Below are 24,142 nucleotides of genomic sequence, written 5' to 3'. Positions count from 1 at the left end.
TCGTCACAGTTTTACAGCTAAACAAGCAAATACGCTCAAGCGCTCACAGATCGAAGGCGGACTTTCCAATACCTATATATATATCATGACGCTGTTGCGTGAGAAAAAGCCGGGGTTAGCAATAGTCCTATACGGGTAGCGGTGAAAGACGTCCTGTCTTCCATATGAAAATTAACATTCAAAACAAACATGCCACTTTTTCAAACTTAATTGTTTGTGATGATAAGGCAACGACACATGGCAACAAAAAATAACACTGCTCATCTGGGAAGAACAGATGACAAATTAGTAACTAAACGAATGAATAAGATGTACAAATATGCACACAATCTTCAATCATTCTTTCTGCCAATGAAGAGAATGGAACCCCGGACAATATCAGACTGCGCGCAGCCTCAGGTATAAATACTATCTGGGTGATCAAAAAGGTTAAGGTTGTTGTTTCACGGTACAGATACAGAAACAAGTGACTGATGTCATGAACGACATTTTACTCTATCATAGTGAGATAACACACCTAATAGGCACTTGTCCTGGATGTAGTTTCAGTCTGGATATCTGTTTCTACCTTACGTAGGCTGTAATTAAATGTTATTTGTTTGTGCGGTTTGTTAAAATGTATGTGGGAAATACCATAAGAGCTTTGCCAGTCTGCCAAGAATATTTGAACGAGACAGACCATTACCCAAAACAAAACAAATTGACCATACATAATACACATACTGATGTTAAATGCCGATTAAGCCTTGAGGGTAACTCCTGCCAGGCCCCGCCAACCCCCATGTCACCATCTCGAGGGGAGATCAACGCTTGACGAAAGGTCCGGACGGACGATTTCTCACCTGGACGACTTATACAAAACACCGCCATGAATACACATTGAGGCTGTGCAATGTACGGTGTTAACGGTGAAGCTTTATGTTGTTAAATGGCCACGTGGGGAGAATATTTCCCACCTTAATCATTCAGAAAGGATAACTACGTATTGCTGTCGTCCCTTCGTCCATTTCATGGGAAAATATGCCCGATTAGGTTTTGAAACGAAGTCATGAACGCCGAAGAAGACCCAGGTACAGTGACAGTGTTTTCAGGTCGATGCGATGAAATCCCGGAGTTATGGTTGGATACATTCGAGACTTGCGCCAGTCTAGAGAAGTGGAGCGTTAGTGACACAATCCTGCAGTTTCGTCAACGTTTGTCCGGAAGAGCTGCATTATGGTATCTATCTCTTGGCACTTCCCAGACTGAAACCTTTGAAACATTGAAACAGGCGTTTCGATGCCACTTCTTTAGAGCTGAGATAGATCCATATCGTTTACGGTTAGATCTTGAAGCGAGGCAACAGGAGCCAGACGAATCCGTGGAAAGTTATCTTTATCACAAGATGATATTTTTGTACCAGTCCAATAAGCTAGATCCGGAATCTCCGGAAGCTATAGATCTAATATTTCATGGATTTCATCCCGGACTTCGAGAACGCTTGTGTCGAGATACTATCAGCACTTTACAGGACCTGCAAATATGTGCACGGAAAACATATGCGGAGCTGTTCAAACCCTGTGGCAGAGTAGTAATAAGACGAAATCACCGGACAAATTCATTTGAAGGAGGTAAGCTTTCGCCATTTACACCTACCACTTAGGTAGGGATTCATTAAAAATTTAATCCATCATGTTGTTTACTTGTAACCTAACCACATGTCTAATGTGCAACATTTAACATATGTTTTTACGAGGTTACATATACCCCTTAGCATGTTAGTTAGGATAAGTGATGTGTTCAGAGAAACAAGTTTCCAAAACGTCTGTGGCGATCAAAATTCGCTGTGCACAGTTACATACCTTTGTCATGCCTGGATGGTCTTTTATAGGCCTAGAACCAGGATATGACCTCGTATGGTCCTCTAGTAGCAGCACATTATTAGTATTTCTCAGCGATATGGTAAACATCTATTTGCGTCCCGTTGTACATGTCCTACAGGCAGTCTACTAAAAGGCTGACGAAAGTGGTCTAGAACATCCCTTAACCCTAAGAAGGGGTACGTGGAGTTTTAGGGGAAGAGTATTATTATTTTTATTATACTAACATTTGTATAGCTGACATCCAACTCAGATGCTCAAAGGCGCTATGTATTCCAATTATGTAACAGTGTGTAAATTTAATGGACGAAAAGCTCAACGTGACGCATATTTCAGTCGCTTACCACGCATCTCTAATCCATGAATTCGGATACATACAGAGCGAGTCGGGATTCGAACTCACGGTGCCAGATTTCCGGTTTGCCCTATACTTAAATTTGCACAGCGAATTCACCCGCCTTAGACTACTGAGCCACCCGTGTACATTAATTCATAAGGTTAATTTATTATAACGTCATATCGACGATAATACTGAGGGCTTGTACAAGCCTTTTAGCAAAAATCATGTGTAAGCCCGGCCATTTTGTTATGCCCCTGATACCCTCACTCTTACATGTGTTCATGCCTTTTTTGAAGTGTCGTCGTTTGAATTATATTTTATATCGGTTATTGAGTGGCTTAGTCTTGTGTGTACAGACAACGTCGTGACTGGCGTGGCTGGCGGCAACGTACACACTGCCAACACCGCCGGTAATGTCCGGGGCGGTATGGGGAACACAAACGTCATCTACATGTACGGTATGTTCAAGTTGTTGTTGACAATGAACTAAATAGCCACTGGTTTGCTAGCCCATTTCTAGTAAAAATTCAGTCTGACCAGAAAATCTCCACAGTCACTGATCCGACGGCTAGTGAATTTTCATGGGATCAGTTTGTAAATATATCACTTTCTCTGACTTTTTAGACCCGTGAAGGTCCCGAATAGGCCTTCAGCAACCCATGCTTACCATAAAAAGCGACTATGCTTGTCGTAAGAGGCAACTAACGGGATCGGGTGGTCAGACTCGCTGACTTGGTTGACACATGTCATGGGTTCCCAATTGTGCAGATCGATGCTAATGTTGTTGGTCACTGGATTGTCTGGTCCAGACTCGATTATTTACAGACCGCCGCCATATAGCTGGAATATTGCTGAGTGTGGCGTAAAACTAAACTCACTCACTCACTGACTTTTTAAGTTATAATACACTTTTATAACATGCAAGATTATGGCCTGATAAAAATGTTTAGGTGGTCAAAAGGAATCCTCTGCGTTAATTATATTGACTCAGTACTATTCATTTTCCATGTTTGTCTAAATTGATACAGGCAGTTGTTACAAGTTTGAACGGCACTGACAACAGCGTAAGACACGGTTTTCAGATTCCGGTGAAGTTATTATTTTTGTTTCCTGGTGGTTTTGTCCATAACTGTTATTTGTTGCCTAGTTACAACAGAAGTTGTTGAAGACAACCACAATGCAAGCCAACGTGAAGTATGGAAGTTACGACCACAGTGCTAAGTTATCTTGTGTAACGGCTCCCCAATCTTCATTTAATGTTCCTTTTTTAGAATTGTTTAATCTTATGTTCTGTTTCTTTAGTCTACCAAGTAATGTCTGAAGATATGGCAACACTACTCTGCTCTTGTGTTGGAGCCACTGGTGAGTATATATTCTATGGTTTAATGGTTCTCTCATAATATATTGCCATGAAACTATGATTATTAGCAAGTTCGTTGTAATTGTGTTCGACGTTGCCAGTAGAAACGTGACGGCATATGAGCTCATTGTCTAAGATGATAAGATCATTTGACCATGTGACAGGATATTACTATGACAGGATATTACTTTTTTTAATTTACTTGAGACAGAAAAATCTTTATTCCTCTTATCTTGTAGGTGATTATCTACATATACTCGACCTATGATCACATATCATGCATATATATGTAACTACAGGTTTATTCTTAAGTCGAGGTTTTGACTCGAAGTTTGTGAGTCGCAAGTGACTGCGTGAAAGAGCAGCAACACTCGGACTTACGTCAAACAGGAAATATTTACTTGCATGACACTATGAATAGCCCAAATGTCGGTTCACTCGGGACCACTAATATACATATATGTGCAGCCTCATTCCTCGGATTCATAATATACACATTTATCTCGACTTGCACTGCAATGTCAGTGACCCACTGGTCAAAAAGTGTTCCCGCGCCTTATGTATATATATTAAACTGGAGCATGCTATCCCGAGCAAGAACATGCCATCAAGAGTTATGTCCCTTGTTTGCATTGCTCGTAAACAAACGTTGGTTCCAGATCACACGCAAATTCACGATGAAGCATTTCGTTTACAGTTTCATTTTAATGCAGCAAGATAGAAACGGATGAGAATAAACTTTTCGAAGATTTTGATCAAGTCACTTTGAATGATGTTCTTGTCGGTATTTACCGAGGCTGTGGATACTGATTTGTTTCAGCACCATACGAGTTCTTTTAACAAAATGATAAATGTGTGATACCTGCGTCAAGTTATGTTTCCCTCCCATTTTTCACAGACGAATCAAGTATTTTATTCCGTATGTAGGCCACGGGCCCATATACAACACACTTGCATTTGTTTACAACTATACAGTCATGTACTTACTATACGTGAACTATCATTCAATGTACTATACCATGACAGAAAGAACATATAGATTGCAACAGTCTTAAATCTATTTACAAATGAAACTGCATCACCAACTGCCTGAGACATCCATCTGTAATTAAATCCATGCAAGAAAAGTATTTCTGTGCTACGCGAAACATATGTCTTGTATCTACAGTTATCGTCATACATTTGCATTTTGTACACTTTCAAAGGGGTTCTGCATTCATGCATATGAATAACCAATATTTCAAAGTTTTACACAATGCGTTCATAAAGAGGGGATATCTTCCACACTCGCCATATACTATAACAGTGGGTGTTTAAGGACTGACATTCAAGAAACGTTTGCAAGGTGTTTAATGATCATTTTCTATTTCATAAATGCAGTTGAACGAAGTTGTTACACAGATCCTGTGAAAGCAGCATTACTTACTGACTTACTCGTACATCACTGTACCGTGCTATATTTCTGTAACAGGTTGATATTTGATAGAACCGTGTTAGCTTCACAGCACTGTAGCTGTTCAGATGATAATATAGCTTTACTACTAACAGCAACGTCACAACCCACATATGCTACATCAACTTTTATTTCAGGAACGGATGAAGAAACTGATGAACGGGGCAACAGAAACTCTACATGTACAACTGACTCCGAGGGTGAGTAGATAAATATCTCAAAATGTAGTTAGGGTTGTTTGTGAAACACTCAAATTTTGGTTCCTCAAAATGTGCATCACTGAAGGTTTAGGCTGCTGAAATAAAAAATACTGACATTGGAACAAGTCTTACAACTTTGGCAATAACGACAACTACAAAGCCCATTTATTTACTTATAAACGTTTAGAATTGATCGTTGTCAAATTTATGAGTTCAGTAACATTGATCAGCTCAGTAATTCAAGTTGTTGACGCAGAGCACGCCTACCCTATCAGAAGAACTCAGCAGTTAGCTGTTGGCATTCCCAACGCAACGAGTTTATGGATACAAACACATCATAAGTTGTTTGATTTACTAATCACCTGGAATTTCAATTAAAGTTTTTTTCATGGGTAGGTTTTCCGTGATACGTCTGCTGATCGTAAAATTAAGAATAGCTGAAGCATGCATGAACGACCGAATCTGAATAGTATTACCTTAATTATGTTTCAGGTAAGGAGCTTCTGGACGCCCTGATAGGTCAGTAAATCAATAAATTCTTAAACGGCAAAAGCAGTATCGACGCCGACTGCTTCCTCTCTATACATCCATCCCCTCGTCAGTGTCATAACTCGATCTGACTATGACATCACGTACACCCTGATGCCAATTTGAGGGCGGATTCTGTGGGGAGGGGGTGGAGTGAGTAGTTTATTTTCCCTCTGGAGCATTTCCAATTTCCTACTAACCTTTGGTCTTCGAGATTCAGGTGCAGTTTTCATTCAGAAAGATCGTGTAAGGGCAATCTGTAAACTGAAATAATGTCTGGTACGTTATCAATGTTTCAGAATCTCTCCGTGATGGGTCCTCTAACATCGTGATCCGCGAGGGTGGCACCAGTGAACAGGGTGATCAGCCTCACAGTGATGACTTAAAAGGTAGGTATGTTGAATACCACTCGTGCCGAGCCAGGCAGTCTTCAGTAACACATGCTTGCCGTAAGAGACCACTAAGGTGTCGGGTGGTCAGACTCGATGATTTCGTTGACACACCTCATCGTATCCCAGATGTGTAGATCGATGCTTATGCTGATGATCACTGTATTCACTGGTACAGACTCGATTTTTTACATACCGACTTCGAATTTTTGGATTTTTTTATTTACGAGCTGCGCAGCGTAAACCTCAACTCACTCGCACTGAATGTTAAAAAAACCCAAAAAAAACAAAAAAAAAAACAACGAAAAATAAAACAAAAAAAACAAGGGCTAACTTAGTCATCGTTCGTTTTTAGACTTTACAGTAATTAGTATGCTGAAATTTTATTGATTGATGTCAACAGAAACACAACTGGCAATACATTGCATGCGCACTTACAACAGGAATATGTGGATTGATAGATTACCAAAGATGCCAGATTGCATTTTCAAATAGGTCTTTCAGTTAATGACAGCCATCATTTCATTGACAAAATGTCTCATTTTAAATATTTAATATGTATTCTCTAAAGCTGAAATGTCTGTACATGAACTGAAGTGTCAAATGTAGTAATGGAAACCGCCCTGGTTGTATACATTCCATATAGCTATACTGCAATATTTATTCAATATTGCGTCTTCCATCATTCAAAATTAAGTATTTGATTAATGTTATCGTTAAACACCAACTGTTCTCATACCGCTGCCATACTGTCAACATCATGCCAAGTCTAAACATAATGAAATATATTCTTTGATAAATCTGAATATGCCTAACCCATGACGGTCCGGGTATGAATAATTATTGATCTTCAGTAACCCATGCTTGTCGTAAGAGGCGACTAACAGGATTGCATGGTCGGGCTCGGGACTTGATCGAAACATGTCATCTTATCCGCGCGTGTATCGATACTCATGCTGTTGATCACTGGATTGGCTGGTTCAGACTCGATTATTTACAGGCCGCAGCCATATAGCTGGACTACTGTTTACTGAAGTGTAAAAATAAACTCACTCACTAACTAACCTAATTGGCTTTACAAATACGACCATTAGGTCCTCTGTTTAGCGCTACTGGCGCTGTGCAGTCCAAAGCGACACCTATCTGATAATAGATGGATGAAAAGCATTTATCATGAGTGGACCAAATGACGACCACGGAACAAACTGGCGCGTATTTCTGCTTATTTCCCTTAAGTTGGGATGTGCACGTCAGCGTTATGACTTCTTGAACGCGTGAATGATTATCGTTTTACGCCGCTTTCGGCAATATCACGACAGAGGACACTGGGCATCAGCTTCACACCTGGTACCCATGTAGGGAATCGAGCAGAGTCGAACCTCTAGTCTGCCACTGTCGTAATTGAATGAATTGATTCTCCTTGTTTCAGACACATCCAACACTCACTCATTCAATGCTGATGCTGATCATGGCGAGGACGACCAACCATTTCGTATTGTTGATAAAGGTTCGTTTGCCATATTTCACATATATATAGTGGACCGATGTTTTTACATTAGTTGTCATTCAGTTCAGTGATGGCGATAAATGGGTTAAAATTGGTATACATGTACCCAGTATTTTTGTATATTTTCAACCGGAACTGATTTCAGAAATTATTTAGAAAGTTAATTAAATGAAGTAAACCATAAACGTCAATAAACAGTATTGATCTTGAAGAAAAATATCCCCAGTTTGCCTATTGCGTCCAGTGGAATCCATTTAAAAATGATCGATGACTTTCATGAAGTTGAAAGGAAACACTCTTTTGTACTCAAAACTTATGATAGTTATGATCATTACCATCTCCCTCCCATCCTGGCATCCTGAAAGTGTTTTATTGGTCACTGCTGTGCAATCTGTAATGCCTGCCAAAACACACAAACATACTTCTTCTTGTTAATCGACGATGCATAATCAGTCTCAGTGCTGATTAGATACAACAGATTATCACTGATCATCACTGAAGATTATTGATTAAACGAACAGAGGCCCAGTGCCTGTTGTTATTGGATCGGGCTGGTAGTTTGAAGTATTTGCAAATACTCTTACATTTATACAACTGGAATCTTTCCCTTCGTTCTTTCCCCGTAGTTCACGTTTGGGAATCATCCATGATCGGTCATGTTATGATAACTTAGTTGTCAACTGGCAAATTAAAGCATTGCAAACACTGGCTGTATCGCTTGGTTGTATTCACTTTAAGCTGAATAAGGTGTAAGACTCTAGCCACAAGCGTCGCTCTGTGCAATAAGCAAGAAGTTGTAATCCACAAAGCCCCATGCGTCAATATCTAATATCATACCTGCGTTCCACTGCGTTCTTCAGCATCCGATACCAGAAAGAGAGTGGATCCAGTATGGGTGCCGGACAACCAGGCTTCACGGTGCATGCAGTGTGACGCCAAGTTTACTTTCTTCAGGCGAAAAGTAAGTGCTCCTCTTGACATACACATGTATAAGACCATTAAGATAAAATTAATTACAATCTCTTCACCATCAGCGCAAAGTGTCGTTGAAGGCCGTATGATGCTGATAAATCAAGGCATATGAATCGAGTCATTTCGAAACTACGATCATGGGTGTTTGACAATAACTGATTTTGATTTTGATTTTGTGCAATAAACGTCATTTTGAGATGTCTCGTGTTTTCTCCACGATTTGGGAAGTATTTTCAACCTGATTCATCCTCAGCATCCATTTAAACTAGAAAAAAGGACTGTGATCAACTTTCGGCATATGCTCACGCTCTGTAAAAACACATTCCGTGAAATAATCCGGAGAGAACTGACTGAACACACATCAATTGCTACGTGGTACGATGGTAGTGATGCCGTAAAACATGCAGCGTTGCAGTAGCGTTGTCTGAGTTCGAATCCTCATTCACATCCTCTTACTTTCACATAGGTAATAACGCTACGAAACCTGGTTCAGCATATGTAGTACAACCCACTTGCAATTGAGTAATCAGAATTTTTCACCTCTGATACTGGGTTACACACACTATCCCTTTAAGCTGGCACATCTTCATCTGACTAATTTGTGATTAGATTGACAAGTTCAGGGTTCTATTTAACCCGAAAACATTTACTATAAAATTAATTATTTTGTATCAATATTTTCTACCTCCATACTACTCCGATAAACGGCCGTTAAAAGATTGTTGTCTTAATAAATCCAACTATGCATATCTATTTATTATTTGTTTATTTTTATATATTGTTATTTATTAATTATATATTTATGAATATATAATTTATTTCTTGAACTGTTTAACAAGTTTACTGGTGTTTTTTTTTCTCAATGCAGCACCACTGTCGAAGATGCGGTATCATTGTGTGTAAGGCGTGTTTAACAACAGAAACTTCGGAGAAGGTATGCAAGGCTTGTTACACAGAACCTTTATCTGCAGTCTATTCGGAGCTGCCAACTACACGCGTTTTCTATGCCTGAATACAGACCAATGTCATCAGACACATCGGAAGGACACGATACTGTGTCGCACATCCTGGTCTTCCCAAGAACTATCTACTTTTAGGTTAGGTCATGTGATCAAGATGCACAATATCTTGACAGCGGACAACAAAAAGGCACACGTTTTGTGATTGACACTCTGTGGCTGAATCTTTTGGAGATTCTGCTGATCTGTTCTCGCGCCCCCAGGCACACACAAGGCAGCATAGCAAACGTTGCAGTGATGTATATGCAAAGGTATAGCATTCTCGTAATATATAATAAATTGTCCTAGATTTGATCCCTCCTATACACTACGAGGTTTCGAGTTAGGGTTGTGTCACTGCTAACAACGCATGAGGCGACTGTGTGGATTAGGTGCTCGGGTTTGGTTGATCGTTGTTTATAGTATCAATCACTTGTTTGACTTGCCATTACTCCATGTCTACATATCATTGTCAAACAGCTGAAAGTTGTGGTTCTTGTAGTATGCAGAGGCTAACGAGATTGGTTGGCATCAGGAGCTTGGTTGTGGCATGGTATCCCAGTCAGGTTGGTAACTGTTCATGAAGTCAGGCTCAGGATTCTCTGGTCCACAACGGATTAAAGCTGTGATGAAGAAGTAAATGTATTCTCCGGAACGTTTTGTTCCTCATAATAAAGAAGTCGACTTCTACTAAACGCTCTTCTTTCTGTTATTACTTATCAACATGACTCAGATACCTAACGGTGTGATAGATCCTCCATTACACAGCAACAGGACGTTTTATGTATACCGTCATTCATTTGGATCACGTTTTACCATACTAAACTCAACGACAACATTCACAAAACTTCACAATGATATCTCGACCAGGGCGTCGTTTCACAAAGCCCTCGTAAGCCGAACATCTCGTAACTTTTCTCGTAGCATTCGTACCTCCGATTCTGTAACATGGGAAGTACGAATGCTTCGAGTAAAGTTACGAGAACTTAGACCTACGTGAGCTTTCTGAAGCGAGGCCCTGGAGAAACAGCTGGTCATTACAAAACAGCAGCGTGTGGCAGGAATTTTCGCGATGCAACATGATGTGACAGAATACTTTAATTATAATCTCGAAAGACGTCGGTCTTAAACTGATTATTCAGGATTCTGTTTCATAGTTCGTCTGCTTCATGCTTCCATGTTGGGGGTGGATGGGTGCATGGGTGGGATGATGTTTTTTTATGGAAAAGTATTACAATGTGAATGACCCACCCAAAACTTACGTACAAAGTCAATGACAACCCCTTCCCCATCCCCATCACTGCCTGACATATACCCACCCCTGTACATATACACCACCGCCCCAGTAACTCTGTGTGACACGTAATATCTATTATAAAGACCCCCTATCACCCCAAAGCAAAATGGATGAAGGTCTCTAGGTGTTACATCGAACCCAGTCACACACAGTCGTAATAACAGTTGTGAGACGTGCACGTGCATGCACTAACCTGGTAAAACACACTGACAAGAACAAGTAAGATTTGATAGTTGATGAATAAACATTTATTTACTTTGTTAACAAGTGTACATTCAAAATGTTGGTTATAACACGACATAAACACAACTCATGAAGGATACAATACAGGTCGCAATCAACAAGAAAACCTTGAAACCGATTGGAAATAAACATAAAGTACGGATTTTTAGAGTGGTAGGTTCATAATCTCGGTAATGACGGAGAGAACACAACAATGACATGATACAATCTTCTAAGGAGATCCAAGAGCTAATGTGATGTATATAGAATGACAGTCAGAGACCAGGAATATGGAAAGATGGTCGGAAAATATAAGAGGTGGGTCCTGTGCTCCTATTTCAGTCTCAAATCATTTAACCCTCATTCTCAGGTTATTACAGTGTGACGACCACAGATTTGTTTGTTGTTTAAAGCCGCACTTTGCAATATTCCAGCTGTATGACGGCGGTCTGTAAGAAATCGAGTCTGGCCGAGACAATCCGGTGATTAACATCATGGGCATCTATGGTTAACCCCTGACAAGCATCAACCAGATCAATCAGCATACCGCCCGATGGTGACTGGAAGTAAAAGTTTTCAGACTTGATCAATCTGTGTGTTGGTCAAAGCGACATACATACATTCATAAAACGGAATTGAGAGAGCAAACGCGGATGAATGTACGAGATGCGTTTATGGGGATTAAGTATCACATAACCGCTAGAATGTTGGATTCGTGAGTGATAACAGGGATATCAGAACGAACAGATTCCTCTCGCAACATTGTATCGTGTCCTTTATCATTGAGACGTAAACCGGAAAGAAGTTCCATCAGCTGCCGTTGACAATTCTGTAAACGTGGTGCGCACAGGTAATACCATGTATTGCCCAATGAAACCATTTTCTTTATAACCATGGGACATAATTTCAAACAATAAAGGGGTGCAAAGGTACTTTAGTGAAACAAATTAGTAAATCTAGATTTGTATATTCACAGATATTTGTAAAATATGTACAATATACAGAGTAAAAATGAGAGCAGAGTTTCATATCTTGGAATAAGAATGCATATGGATGTGATTATTAAGAATCATTAGCCAGTTACCGATGTTACATGCACATTGATTATAGTAATATAGATTGAATTAATTGCTGTTATCTCCCAATACTTGTTTATCCATTCCTTTACTTAAATATATTATTGATTTTATATACAAAGGACACTTTCTTAGCTTTCAACGTTATTCCAGAATTAATACAACTACAGTCAGAGACAGGTGCCCAGCCTTCTCAGTCGTTTTCACTTGACCATGTGACACATCAAATTCTCCCGCATGTGCAGAGAGAGACCAACGGAATGGTGCACACAAATCCAGCCGTCAATATCAGATTGTGCCGGGGATCAGATAGTGATAGCAGTGGTCTCGTGACGAATTCCGATCTCTGATCACTTTTCCGATTTCGTCAAGTTCGGCTACGAATCTGTAAACAGAGAATTACCCTAGCATAATGGTTGCAAGATAATTTGTTTACGAGACTACACAGAGTTACCTCCCTTATGTCATCACCTCATCACATTTGCAAGTCAGCGTGCACCATGACATATCACAAACATGTAAGTTCATTTCTGGTATGTACTAATATATGCCTTTGTACATTTTTGCGCTAAACTGAATTTGAAGGCACAACATGCGGTTTCAAATGTCAACTCTAAAACAGTTTGTTACCTGAAATTGTGCGTATGTTTTTGTCCACATGGCTACCGACCATGACTGAGTGTTCGATGCAAGATGCACAGACTCATATTCTTGTGATAAATTTCTTTCATACTTGTGATTTTATCTCTTCCTCAGAGACGTAAGCTTCATTAATTTTTAATCTTGCCTCTGCACGTTTCAGTTTCATTTTGGTTTCATTTTCTTTCAGGTTCAAATTCAGATTGACTGAAAACATATTACAAAATTCTTAATAACATTTGCAATACCGTACATAGAAAATGGCTTCGTATGATACACTATCTTGAAACAACCCAGGCAGTTGGAATTACACAAGAATAATTTGTAAATTTGCCTTTACATCCACATGAAAATATCGCAAACCATGCTAACACATGGCCAGTTCAAAATATACAAAATGTAAGCTAACATGAATGAAATTTACTTCTCTCTTTATTTTTATGAAATATTTGTTGGTAGTTCCGAACGTAGCCCTCTCTTTTCACTTTGAATATCTCGACGGTGCAATATTCCAACACTGAAATAAGTTCCTTTGCTGTTGTGTATACCTGTTCTAGTTTTTTAAATGTATATTTAGGGTGAGGTATGCATGTCAGCTTATAATTTTGGCTTCTGCTTGGGGTGGGGGTTACGGACGGAACTCTTTCCAAATCGCTGATAAAATATTTTTGTTACCGTTTGTTTGCAGTGGCCTATTCAAACTTTTCTAAATGAAACTCGTCTTGGTAATGAACATGTACGCTCAGCGCTGCTAGGTTTTGAACGAAAGTCCGTGCTCAAGGCAGGTTACTCCAAACAAAAAGGTTAAATGCACACCGCCAAAGAAAATACACTAACACTGCTGCTACTGTAAAAGTAATGGGGTTACACTGTGAGAGAGGTACTTTACTACAAATCAAAAATTTCAGCCATAAGTAAAATTCCTTTCATACCTTTGATTGACCAATCACAATTGTGCATTCGCCAAAGTCACGGGAGAATTATTACCGTATAAATCATATCTCCATCAAGTTTGGAAAGCCTGCAGGTCCTTGTGACCGTTGTGAGTATTTGGCCTACTGATGACCAGTCCATGTTACACAGCTGACCAGTCTGAGGTCCTAACTGACCAGTACGATTACCTGAACTACTTTTGAACTGGTACAACATGCGACGTGCTACTGTATGCTAACGCTTAGTCTCCGAATATTTGATTTGGATTGTAACAAATAATCCCATTTAAACTGAAAAGGAGCCCAGATATTCAGAACTAGACTAACAACGAGTCTCTGAAATGAACATATTTTACTGAAAAAGTTTATATTGTAAAAAATATATAAAATAATGAAATGGAGCCATGAGACTGAAGCTAGGGGAATCTAGACTTACCACTTTCTAGACTTGCATGGGCTTTCTTGGATATATTTGATTCAGGGTCTGTACGACAGACTAATTCAGAACCTGAACATAAGGAAATCTGCTGAAAGGAATTATAGAATTCCTTCATTTAGGGCTTTGGAATTGCAGAGAGGACTAGGCAGTAGGGAAAATAATGTGGTTCAGGGACTGCGAGACAGGCTAGTGCTAGTGGTACTCATTTGACGCCTTTGAGTCACCACGAACGAAGTGGTTGTATCACTATGACTACAACACCCACTCCATTACCTTGTGTGTATCTCTGCTGCCCGAGGGTCATACAAGTACACGGAGTCACCATCGCCCAGAATTCCCTTGTTGACTGTGTCCGACAGGACTTGGGCCAGTGCCACGCCTTGGTCCCAGTTGGTGTCTGTCTGCAGGGCGGTCAAGACGTCTGACTCCTCACGGGGTGTCTGCAATTGACCAATATAATAATCATGTATTTTTATATCATATTTCGAATGTCTACCAGTATTCCGGGGGTGACTTGAAGCACCCACCATGTACACTTCTGTTACTGAGAGAGTGAGTGAGTTCAGTGCATTTTAGCAATATTCCAGCAACATCACGACAGGGGATACCCGAAATGGACTTCGCTCATTGTACACGTGTGGGGAATCGAGTTAGTGAAAGAAGTGCTTGTGAGAATGAAACTCAGGATAGTGGAATAGTATCGCGAATCATACTAACAAGCCACGAGTATATTAGAGAGTCTTCTATAAACAGCCTTTCTTTTGTATCGGTATTGGCAGAGTAACCTCAGAAAAACACTTAGTTGAGCAAAATACGAAATAATGTACATGCTCTTACATGCTGGCTGTATTCGATCACGAATAGACTTCTGGCGTTGTACACATCTGGAGATTCAAACCCGTGTGGCGCAACAACGGATTCCAGTAAAAGATGAATAAAAGCAACAAAGCTCATAATATAATCGACATAATCCTTTCCATATTTCATGCTCTGACAGAAGCAGAATTCTATATCCAGCTTTGGCCTTACCACAAGCATGTTTCCATAAATAACCACAAGACACAAGGAGAAAGTGAACAGATCGGGTCGCGGCAGCAACATTCGTAACAAACGCACGCAAAGGCAAGTCAAGTGCCAACTTAAAAATACATCTCTTACAAGACACCCATTACAAGCCTGAATAGGCAGCCACATCGGACATCTCTGCTAACAGCTGACTGCATTGTAAGATTCATATAATAAGTACGAATCACTCTCATAAAGTCATAAAATACTGCTTTTGTGGCTTAAGTCTTAACTCACTTACTTGACCGAGGATAAAGTCCGAGGTTAATTTTGCTTTTCGTAGGTGCAGGTATTGACCGAATTCACCAGTCTATAATTGTTTTATTATGAAATTACCGAAAAAATCTTCTAAAAACCCAAAAAAGTCCATTTAGTCAAGAAAGGCAATTATATTTTCACTGCAAACCAATAACGTTATGTCCGCAATTTGCTTTTCGGTTGACGGTCACGTGACCTCCTCTAGACCAATCATTTAGCCGGAAAAAATATGGTTACACAATAAATAACTTCACTGAAAGTGATACAATAACTGGTATTACAACAGGTAGTTTTGATCTAAGTTTCGAAAAGTAATATATTCAGCCACAAGATAAAACAAAACATGAAGAGTGTTAAAATGTGACGGTTCACCTTAAAAATTAAGTACTGTAAATAAGCACAAATGAAATGGCACCTTACTTCAGCACAAAAATCCTAGGTCCTCACATACATGTCTGCAACAATTGCCCCTTTATCTTTAGCCTACCGTCTCATCCAGCCTCTTTAGTTTGGGGATTTGTTATTACTATGAAGACTAAGTTCATAAATACTAATGATAGTAACGGACAGGGAAAAGAATATTATTCTCCGATGCGTTACCTTATCAGTTGGGGGTGCGCCGCTTAGCTTCAGTGGGTAGTTGGGTGGGAATCCGTATGTGTCGTACATAGCTCCGCCCACTGCCGCTTGTTGCGCCGTGCACGTGAAGATGATTGACGTGACCAGATCTTGAAGCTGTTCCGGTTTACACACACTGCCGTCACCTGGCAGACCCTGCAGTCATCAAAACATGGTGGTTTGGATGAAATGACCTTGTCAATATTTGTGCATCAATGTATAATCATAAAATATATTGTAATTAAATTATCCCTGACGATCCGGATTAGAATTGGCCTTCAGTTTGTCGTATTTGGCGAGTAACAGGATCGGGTGGTGGCTGACATCTGTCATTGTATCCCAAACCTATAGATCGATGCTCATGCTGTTGATCACCTCGTTTTCTGAACGTTTATAGTCAGATGATTGCTTTTACTACAGTCTGTAAACTTCTGAATCACAAGCCGATAACTACCCTCTTACCTGCTTATTAGTCCACTTAATTCAGAGTCATGGTCGAATTTAATTATTATCATTACACAATATTTATATAGCACACATATCCTAGTACATGTTCAAGGCGCTGTAATTTTTCCCCGTTGATCACATTATCAGTCTCAACTTTTCCATTGATTGTACACATAACTATATAAAATCCAGTGAAGTCCAAGACACGGTCGTTGATATGCTACGTGAACAACACTAGTGATAAAACACTACCTTGAGTAACTCCTCTATTGTTGACCTAAGGATGACGACAACATGCTGTATTACACATACATGCAGTGGGCGACTTAATCCAGCCAACCAGATCACTGCTGATCTTCTTACTGACGAAATTCAGCATATGTACGTGGGGCTGTATCGGACTGAATGCTGAAGAAAGGTGATGCAGTCGCGTCCTCTACACTTCACCTGTTGTTCCTGACATGTTTTGACGGTTTTGAACTCTCACCTCTATCCCCATGCCGCCGTCATCCCTACAGGTTGCCATTTCCTTCAGCCAGTTCTGTAGTTCCGTGTCGTTCTGGATGCTGTCTGGATCAGCTGGAAGTGAAGAATATCAGTTTGATCACATACACGTATTTCCTGTTATTATTTCCTTTTTATTCTCATCGCAGAGAAGCTCAACATCAGCGGTGCAACCGATCCCTTTGCAGCCTTACTTTCGTGACACCCACTCTACACTTGAGGTGGAATGAGCCATAATGCTGTTGGAATGAAAATTCCTGGAGGTTCCTTGAAACTTCCAACTGCATTCTAAAACTTGTTACTGCATTCAGAATGCATTTCACCTATTCCGGTGAATTCCTGTAACATGCCCGAATGTTTTGAACATGTTCAAAACTTGCCGCCATTCGAAGTGGAAAAGTATCGAACGGTATTTGAGGTGCATTCAAACTGCATGCTAAGATTTCTTACTGCATTCGCACTGCATTCTAAGTATTTTGAACATATTCGAAGGAGAATCGCATAACGTCAGACAGGATTTTGGCTTGATAAGTTTTTTTTACTACATTTACTCACGAATCCGGTTTGAATTTTGGATCTTTTTCTGTCTGACTGTCCTGGATTCCTGTATGCTCGAAATAAGTTTGAAGGAGCCTTAGCTGTATTAACATCCACTGGTCGTTCGTTTCTGATTTCTTTTTTGCCTTTTTTGAACGTCACGATACTGCCATCCAAAACACGCATATAACACAGTTTATGATGGTATCAAAATGCATCAAACCCTGCTCCCCTGCGTGGAAAAAAACATATTTCTTAAAGAATTTACCGTACTAATAAGTAGCACTGCATTTCCACAATGACGTAATTCGTAAATTTTCGATGTGTTAATGAAAATTACAACGATGTTGATTCTCAACATGATATCATTTATGGTTTCAACAACAGCAGTTTCATGTAATGGAACGTGGGCAAGATAATTCAGTGATCGTTATTGTGAGCACCAACGTCGTTTGGAGAGATAACACACAGCTAGATGTATTATTAGGGCTAACGGTGAGGCGACGTTAACGTATCTTGGAGAGATGACACACAGCTAGATGATCACTCGATCTATTACTAGGGCTAACGGTGAGGCGACGTTAACATATCTTGGAGAGGTGACACACAGCTAGATGATCTCCCGATCTATTACTAGGGCTAACGGTGAGGAGAGGTTAACATACCCTGGAGAGATGACACACAGCTAGATGATCACCCGATCTATTACTAGGGCTAACGGTGAGACGACGTTAACGTACCGTAGTATACCATGATGTACTTGATGACGTAGTTCTGTATGGCGTAGTAGAGAAGCATGCCGTCGTCACGGTAGAAGTAATTGGGCAGGACGCGGATGTCGGACACCTGTGGGTCATACAGACAAAGTAAGATCAACACCCTGCATCTGTATTTCCGCATAATTTCAGCAATACACAGTTGCTAGTGTCTATTTTAATTTGTAATTACTGCTCATTAAATGAAAAAATGGATTCTTAAAAACAGTCTCCAAACAAATTTCCCTCCCCTCCAGGTACCCCCACACGAGTGCCACAATATCAAATGGTGGTTCTATTTATGCCTATGCACTCATTTACAGCAGTGTATGATATCTTGTTCCGTCCTGTCAGAACGATCAGCGTGTGTTAGAGAACTGTTAGAGGAATTAGAGCGGGTGTGTATGGTTTGCAGCAATATTACAATTTTCACACACACACACACACACACACACACACACACACACACACACACACACACACACACACACACACACACACACACACACACACACACACACACACACACACACACACACACACACACTATGACTCACCGACACCTCTCCACATTCACACACAAGTCCACACACTCGCCCATGACTCACAAAGACACCTCCACACATTCAATTACCAACCCATACACCGATTCACTTCATGTACTTGAAGATAGATTTACGACAAATACAAGCCTATATGTAGTCATGTACTGTCGTTGTCAACATCGTTAAGAGAACAAACTTCAGATTAGTGCAACCCTGCTTATGAACAAGTTTACATATGTCTCCGTTTATGACGCCCTGCTTCAAGGCTTTATTATAGAACCACTAACAATTCAAATCGATAACGAACAGGCGTTTAGCGAACACCATGACACTGAGTGCATCACATTAAATTTCATTTACAGATACTTACACATAACGTGCAACGAATTTCACACATGAAGTGCAATAGATGCAGACAGTAAAACCAGTCTTACTCAATAAGATCGAAAATATAACACTGAAACTGGGCAACAGAGCGACCCATTACATCTGAACATAACACAAGGCACGTTATCGATTTGTAATCTTATGTACATCGATGTGGCAATTTAAGGTACCTGCTTTTATCGTTATGTGGTCGCCCTACCTACCCCTCTTTTAACGACGTCTTCTGGTAGACAGCTGTTGACATTAAAGCGCCATGACTCAAGTCTGGAAGAGAAGTGAAACCATAGCCACGCTGGATTCCTTTACCTGGAAACAGCTGATAGTCCAGTTACATGAATGTCAGTTTTTCAACAAAATCACATTAATTTATGGGATGTATCATGATACATAAACAAAACTTTATTCTCTATCTATTTTAACTAGAAATAATGATTTTATAACAAAAGTGGTCTGAATGTCCAATACCCTGTTCAACACGGCACTCAGCAATATTCAAGCTATTTAACTGCGTTCTGTAAATAATTCATGTCTGGACCAGACAATCCGGTGATTAACATTACAAACATCTATCTACGCAGTAGGAATACGATGACCACGTCAGCACCCCAGTCAGATAAGCATTGCGAAAAGAGTGCACAGAAATTTTCAAATCATCATCATCATCATCATCATCATCATCATCATCATCATCATCATCCCACTGCATTCGTTTCAGAGGCAAGAGGCGGAACTGTTTCCTGTGTTATGTATGTCTGATGTATTAAATCAGCTGTGAAAATTATATTACACAAATATACTTTTTGTATGATTCATTAACAATTGGGGCGTTTGGGTAGCCTTGTGGTGAAAGCGTTCGTTCGTCACGCCGAAGACCCGGCTTCGATTCCCCACATGGGTACAATGTGTGAGGTCCATTTTCTGGTGTCCCCCAGAAGGTGTGGTATCTTCAAGCGCGTGCAGCAAATGCTGCACAGTATCATGAGTTTGGACACTAGGAATGAGCTTAATGGTTTTCACTTATGTTGGAACACAAGTCGGGCATCGACGTGACGAGCGACCGCATCAACCAGTAGGCTGGGTCTGGATTTTCGAAGCTCTCTTACTGCTAAGATGATCGTAAGTGCCATTCATTAGCTTTAACTTACGACTATCTTAGCGCTAAGACAATCCATTGATCAACAACAGCATCAATCTGCGCAATTGGGAACCGATTGCATGTGTAAACCAAGTCGGCAAGCCTGATCACCCGCTCCCGTTAGTCGCCTCTTACGACAAGCATAGTCGCCTTTTATAGCAAGCATGGGCTGCTGAAGGCCTATTCTATCCTCCGGACTTCACGAGTTTCCTGTGAGCTGAATAGCGCATCTTGACAGTCAAAAACGACATATGCTGTGCAAATATTTTCCAGTGACGAGTATGAACATAATAAAGATATTGTTCGGTAAAGTACTGATGTTAAATATTCATGATTTTGAACTTTTTACGCAATTCAACCGTTTCTTTACAAACGGATTTTATTCGCGGTGTCAATTTCATTTTCTGAATTTAACGAGGCGCATCATGAATTGATAATTTGTGGCAATGCGTGGCGCAGGTAAATCGACATGTAGTATGAGTTATGTAGTGGAGGTATTGAAGGGCAGTGGTTATAGCTGGGGAAAGCAAAATCTCTACCAGACATCCTCAAGTTAGGTGTCGTTTTCGCGGGAACGGTCGAGATGCTTTGAACGCTGAATTTAACTCTTATCACACAAGAAAAACAAAGAAATGTGAGTCGTCGTCTTATACTGCAGTCATAATAGAAAATAAAATAAATAATTAAATAAATAACAATGACTATTTGAATCACAGACTGTTCAAACTGACCATTCACTACTGTCAGATCACCAAACAGGTGGAGTGATTGAGTTTAGTTTTACGCCGTACTGAGCAATATCACAGCTGTACAACGCGGGCTGTAAATACTAGAGTCTGGACCCCACAATTCGGTGATCAACAGCATGATCATCGATCTGCGCAACTGGTATACAATAACAAGTCTCATCCAAATCAGTCTGACCACCCGATTCCGATATAGCCCTCTTAGGACAAGCATGGGCGACTGAAGATCAATTCTTACCCAGATCTTCTCGGGGCAACAAGTGAGGACACAAAATGAAACAGCAACAATTAACGTCTACATCTAGGAAACATTCAGTCAAAATATATACTGTTTAGTGCACAAGTGTATACCCCTACGTTTGTTAATTATTTCCAAATTAGACCAAAATTAACCCATACATGTTATAAATATATATATTCACTGAAAAAGTATTCTACCGTGACATCAATAAATACTGGATTGTGACTGGTCAATCAAAGTCATTTAGAAGTATATAATCACATCATGAACCTCTGATTTTCCAACACATTATGTATTTGTTTAAAACAGAATGTAGATAAACGTAATGTGTTGGAAAATCAAAGGCATATAACAAAATTATAACAGCTCTAAATTTTGTATTTAAAACCTCACGCTACGCGTTCGGGTTTCAATCAAATTTAGAGCTATTATAATTTCGTTGTATACCTCTGATTTTCCAACACAGTGTGTGTATCTCCTAATTATCAGCCGTCTTACCTTTTAGCCTTGTTAGAGAGCATAGACACACCCAACGTCCATGTTCAGGAGAATGAACATTTATAATTTAACATGAGCATTATTTGATGAAAACGAAACCCTATCCTCTTGGTATGATGCACAAAAAGCAGGGGGATAATCAAAACAGTACTCTGTGGTAAATCGTGTCATTCTAACATGTAGTCTGATGCTCATGATATTCACCAAATCGTTCAGGCGGCTCTCGTTTTCATAAAGGTTTCTTCTCGATGGGGAAAGGATTTTGTTTCTTTGTTTGGAACACAAAAAAATATGTGCTTCGTCAGAAAATGGCATAGGTGACGTGTATGTTCAAAAACCTGTTTTAGAGAATTATGTTGGACGCGTCGAATAAAACAAAACCCTGCCTCTTTGGAAACTTGTACATTATATACATGTAATTAGTTTGAGGACAAATTACATAGCATGGAATCATACTGTGTGTTGTACATATTGCAAAGGAAGTGTTTCGTTAGAAAATACAGTGAAACATTGTATCCAAAATGTGATGGCGCTGTTGCAAGTTTTGTCAAAAGCATTACATATTACAACTTTGTTGAAAAAAGACTCCATATGGAATCGTACAGTTAGGCAATGTTCACTTCTAAAACTAATATGGTCGCCGCTTGTAATTGCAAAATCGCAGTGTTAAGCAATATTCGCTTCTAAAACCAACAATGGCATAACACAAAATGATGATGTCTTATACTCATTGTGTCACAGACTCATTGTTTATGCATCAACTCGTTTTGTGTAAGCCGTAGTTTCTCGAACGGTCGCAGATGTCGAGGTATTGAACAGCTGTTTGTTTGCTCGTGTGTATTTTCAATTTACTGTTAAAAAGACTACTGTTTATGAATTCATTAAAAAAACATTAGTCAATGAATAACATTTTCGCGTTTTGAATTTATGAAAACAGCTGTTGCTTTATTTCATGTATGGACAAATAACTTATTCAGTCGAGTTGAAAATACATGTGTTGAATTGTAAGCATTTATGATTTCTAGAACAAAACATTTTTCTTAAATGCGTTTTACAATTGTACATGCATCAGACATACAATGTATTTGAAGCTCCGGGTTAGAATCGGTTTTCAGTAACTCATGCTTGTTGTATGAGGTGACTAACGATTGATAGGTTGTTCAGGCTTGCAGACATGGTTGACACATGTCATTGTATCCCAACTGCGTAGATCTATGCTCATTTTGTTGATCACTGGATTATCTAGTCTAACTGTCAAGCTTTATTTGTGTAATTCAACTGGTTATTCATATCAAATCTCGAATCGTGCACGTGTAAACATTTACTTGTCTCACAGCATCTTGACCTGATACCAGGAAACTTCCGTCAGCCTTGTAACGTGCTTAAAAAGCATTAATTTCATAGCTGCACGGGTGAAATGTCTGAAAATTACTTTGGTCATTTTAAAAAAATTATAAACCAATTAGATTTATACTGGATTAAAGATGATCACAGGGACATGATGTGTGAAACTTCAGGATATGTCAGGGTCCTCAAGACAACTATATGGCCTCAGAACACTCACGACTTCCTGATGATCTTCTTGACCCCCCGGGCACCGATTGTTGCCACCCTGTCGACCACGCCCTCATCTGCCAAGAGGTTCTGCATGATGTCACTGTGAAGGAAAGATACAAATAATCGTAAGGAGGGGGTTACAAACTATGAAATACCCCTCTCGTGAAGCCACTATGGGTTGTTTTCCAGTTAAAGTGCGTGTCTGCTTAACGTGGGAGGAAAACCCGAAGTACTCAAGGTCTCAGCTGTTTACCGCTTTGGTGAAACCAACTAGCCCGACCCAGGAACATAAGCCGGACGATCCGAATCATAGGATATTGGCCTGAACAAGGTCCCTGTACTCTGTACAATGAAATGCAGTTGGAAGGTGGCATAATATAGTTTGATTGTATGTTGTTTAATATTCCAGATATATCACCGCGGTCTCTAAATGACTGATTCTGGACCAGACAGTTCAGTGATCAACAGCATGATCATCGATGGGATAAGATGACACCTGTCAGCCATGCCAGTGAGTCTAGCTACCTGTTCACCTTAGTCGGTGCCGTATTGATGTTTACTATCTTTTTATTTTGAGTTGTTAGCAGTTCATCCGTCTTTTTGCAAAGGGGTTTCATCATCAATTAATAATTTGCGTC

At 39.8% G+C, this 24,142-nt stretch overlaps 2 protein-coding genes across 5 annotated transcripts in view; one reads left to right on the top strand and one right to left on the bottom strand.

Moving 5' to 3' along the window:
• The first annotated feature begins 848 nt into the window (after positions 1-848).
• LOC137298139 (uncharacterized) lies at positions 849-10,301 on the top strand. 2 transcript variants are annotated; one of them, XR_010957721.1, is made up of 9 exons: positions 849-1,610; positions 2,556-2,657; positions 3,502-3,561; positions 5,150-5,212; positions 5,705-5,731; positions 6,040-6,129; positions 7,559-7,745; positions 8,497-8,597; positions 9,477-10,301. XR_010957721.1 is itself a non-coding variant. In XM_067830246.1 (9 exons), the coding sequence occupies exons 1-9, from the start codon at positions 1,049-1,051 to the stop codon at positions 9,618-9,620; spliced, it is 1,227 nt and encodes a 408-aa protein (XP_067686347.1). In that variant the 5' UTR covers positions 854-1,048; the 3' UTR covers positions 9,621-10,301. The 2 variants fall into 2 exon arrangements, 1 of the variants encoding a protein (XP_067686347.1); XM_067830246.1 differs by having other exon boundaries at positions 854-1,610; positions 7,559-7,636.
• Positions 10,302-11,128: 827 nt separating this feature from the next.
• LOC137297653 (polyunsaturated fatty acid 5-lipoxygenase-like) overlaps positions 11,129-24,142 on the bottom strand; it is a 31,684-nt gene continuing 18,670 nt past the window's right edge. For all 3 annotated transcript variants that reach the window (XM_067829557.1, XM_067829556.1, XM_067829555.1), the window contains exons 10-16: positions 23,512-23,604; positions 19,531-19,591; positions 18,381-18,486; positions 17,087-17,178; positions 16,135-16,308; positions 14,485-14,651; positions 11,129-12,586 (exon numbers count right to left, since the gene is read on the bottom strand). In XM_067829557.1, coding sequence (XP_067685658.1) covers positions 12,490-12,586; positions 14,485-14,651; positions 16,135-16,308; positions 17,087-17,178; positions 18,381-18,486; positions 19,531-19,591; positions 23,512-23,604 — 790 coding nt within the window. In that variant the 3' untranslated portion in view covers positions 11,129-12,489. The remainder of the gene's footprint in view (positions 12,587-14,484; positions 14,652-16,134; positions 16,309-17,086; positions 17,179-18,380; positions 18,487-19,530; positions 19,592-23,511; positions 23,605-24,142) is intronic.

This window comes from Haliotis asinina, chromosome 10, assembly GCF_037392515.1.
Source record: "Haliotis asinina isolate JCU_RB_2024 chromosome 10, JCU_Hal_asi_v2, whole genome shotgun sequence".
NCBI lineage: Eukaryota > Metazoa > Mollusca > Gastropoda > Lepetellida > Haliotidae > Haliotis > Haliotis asinina.
Note: the sequence above shows the minus strand (reverse complement) of the source record. Positions and strands in the feature narration are given on the sequence as shown.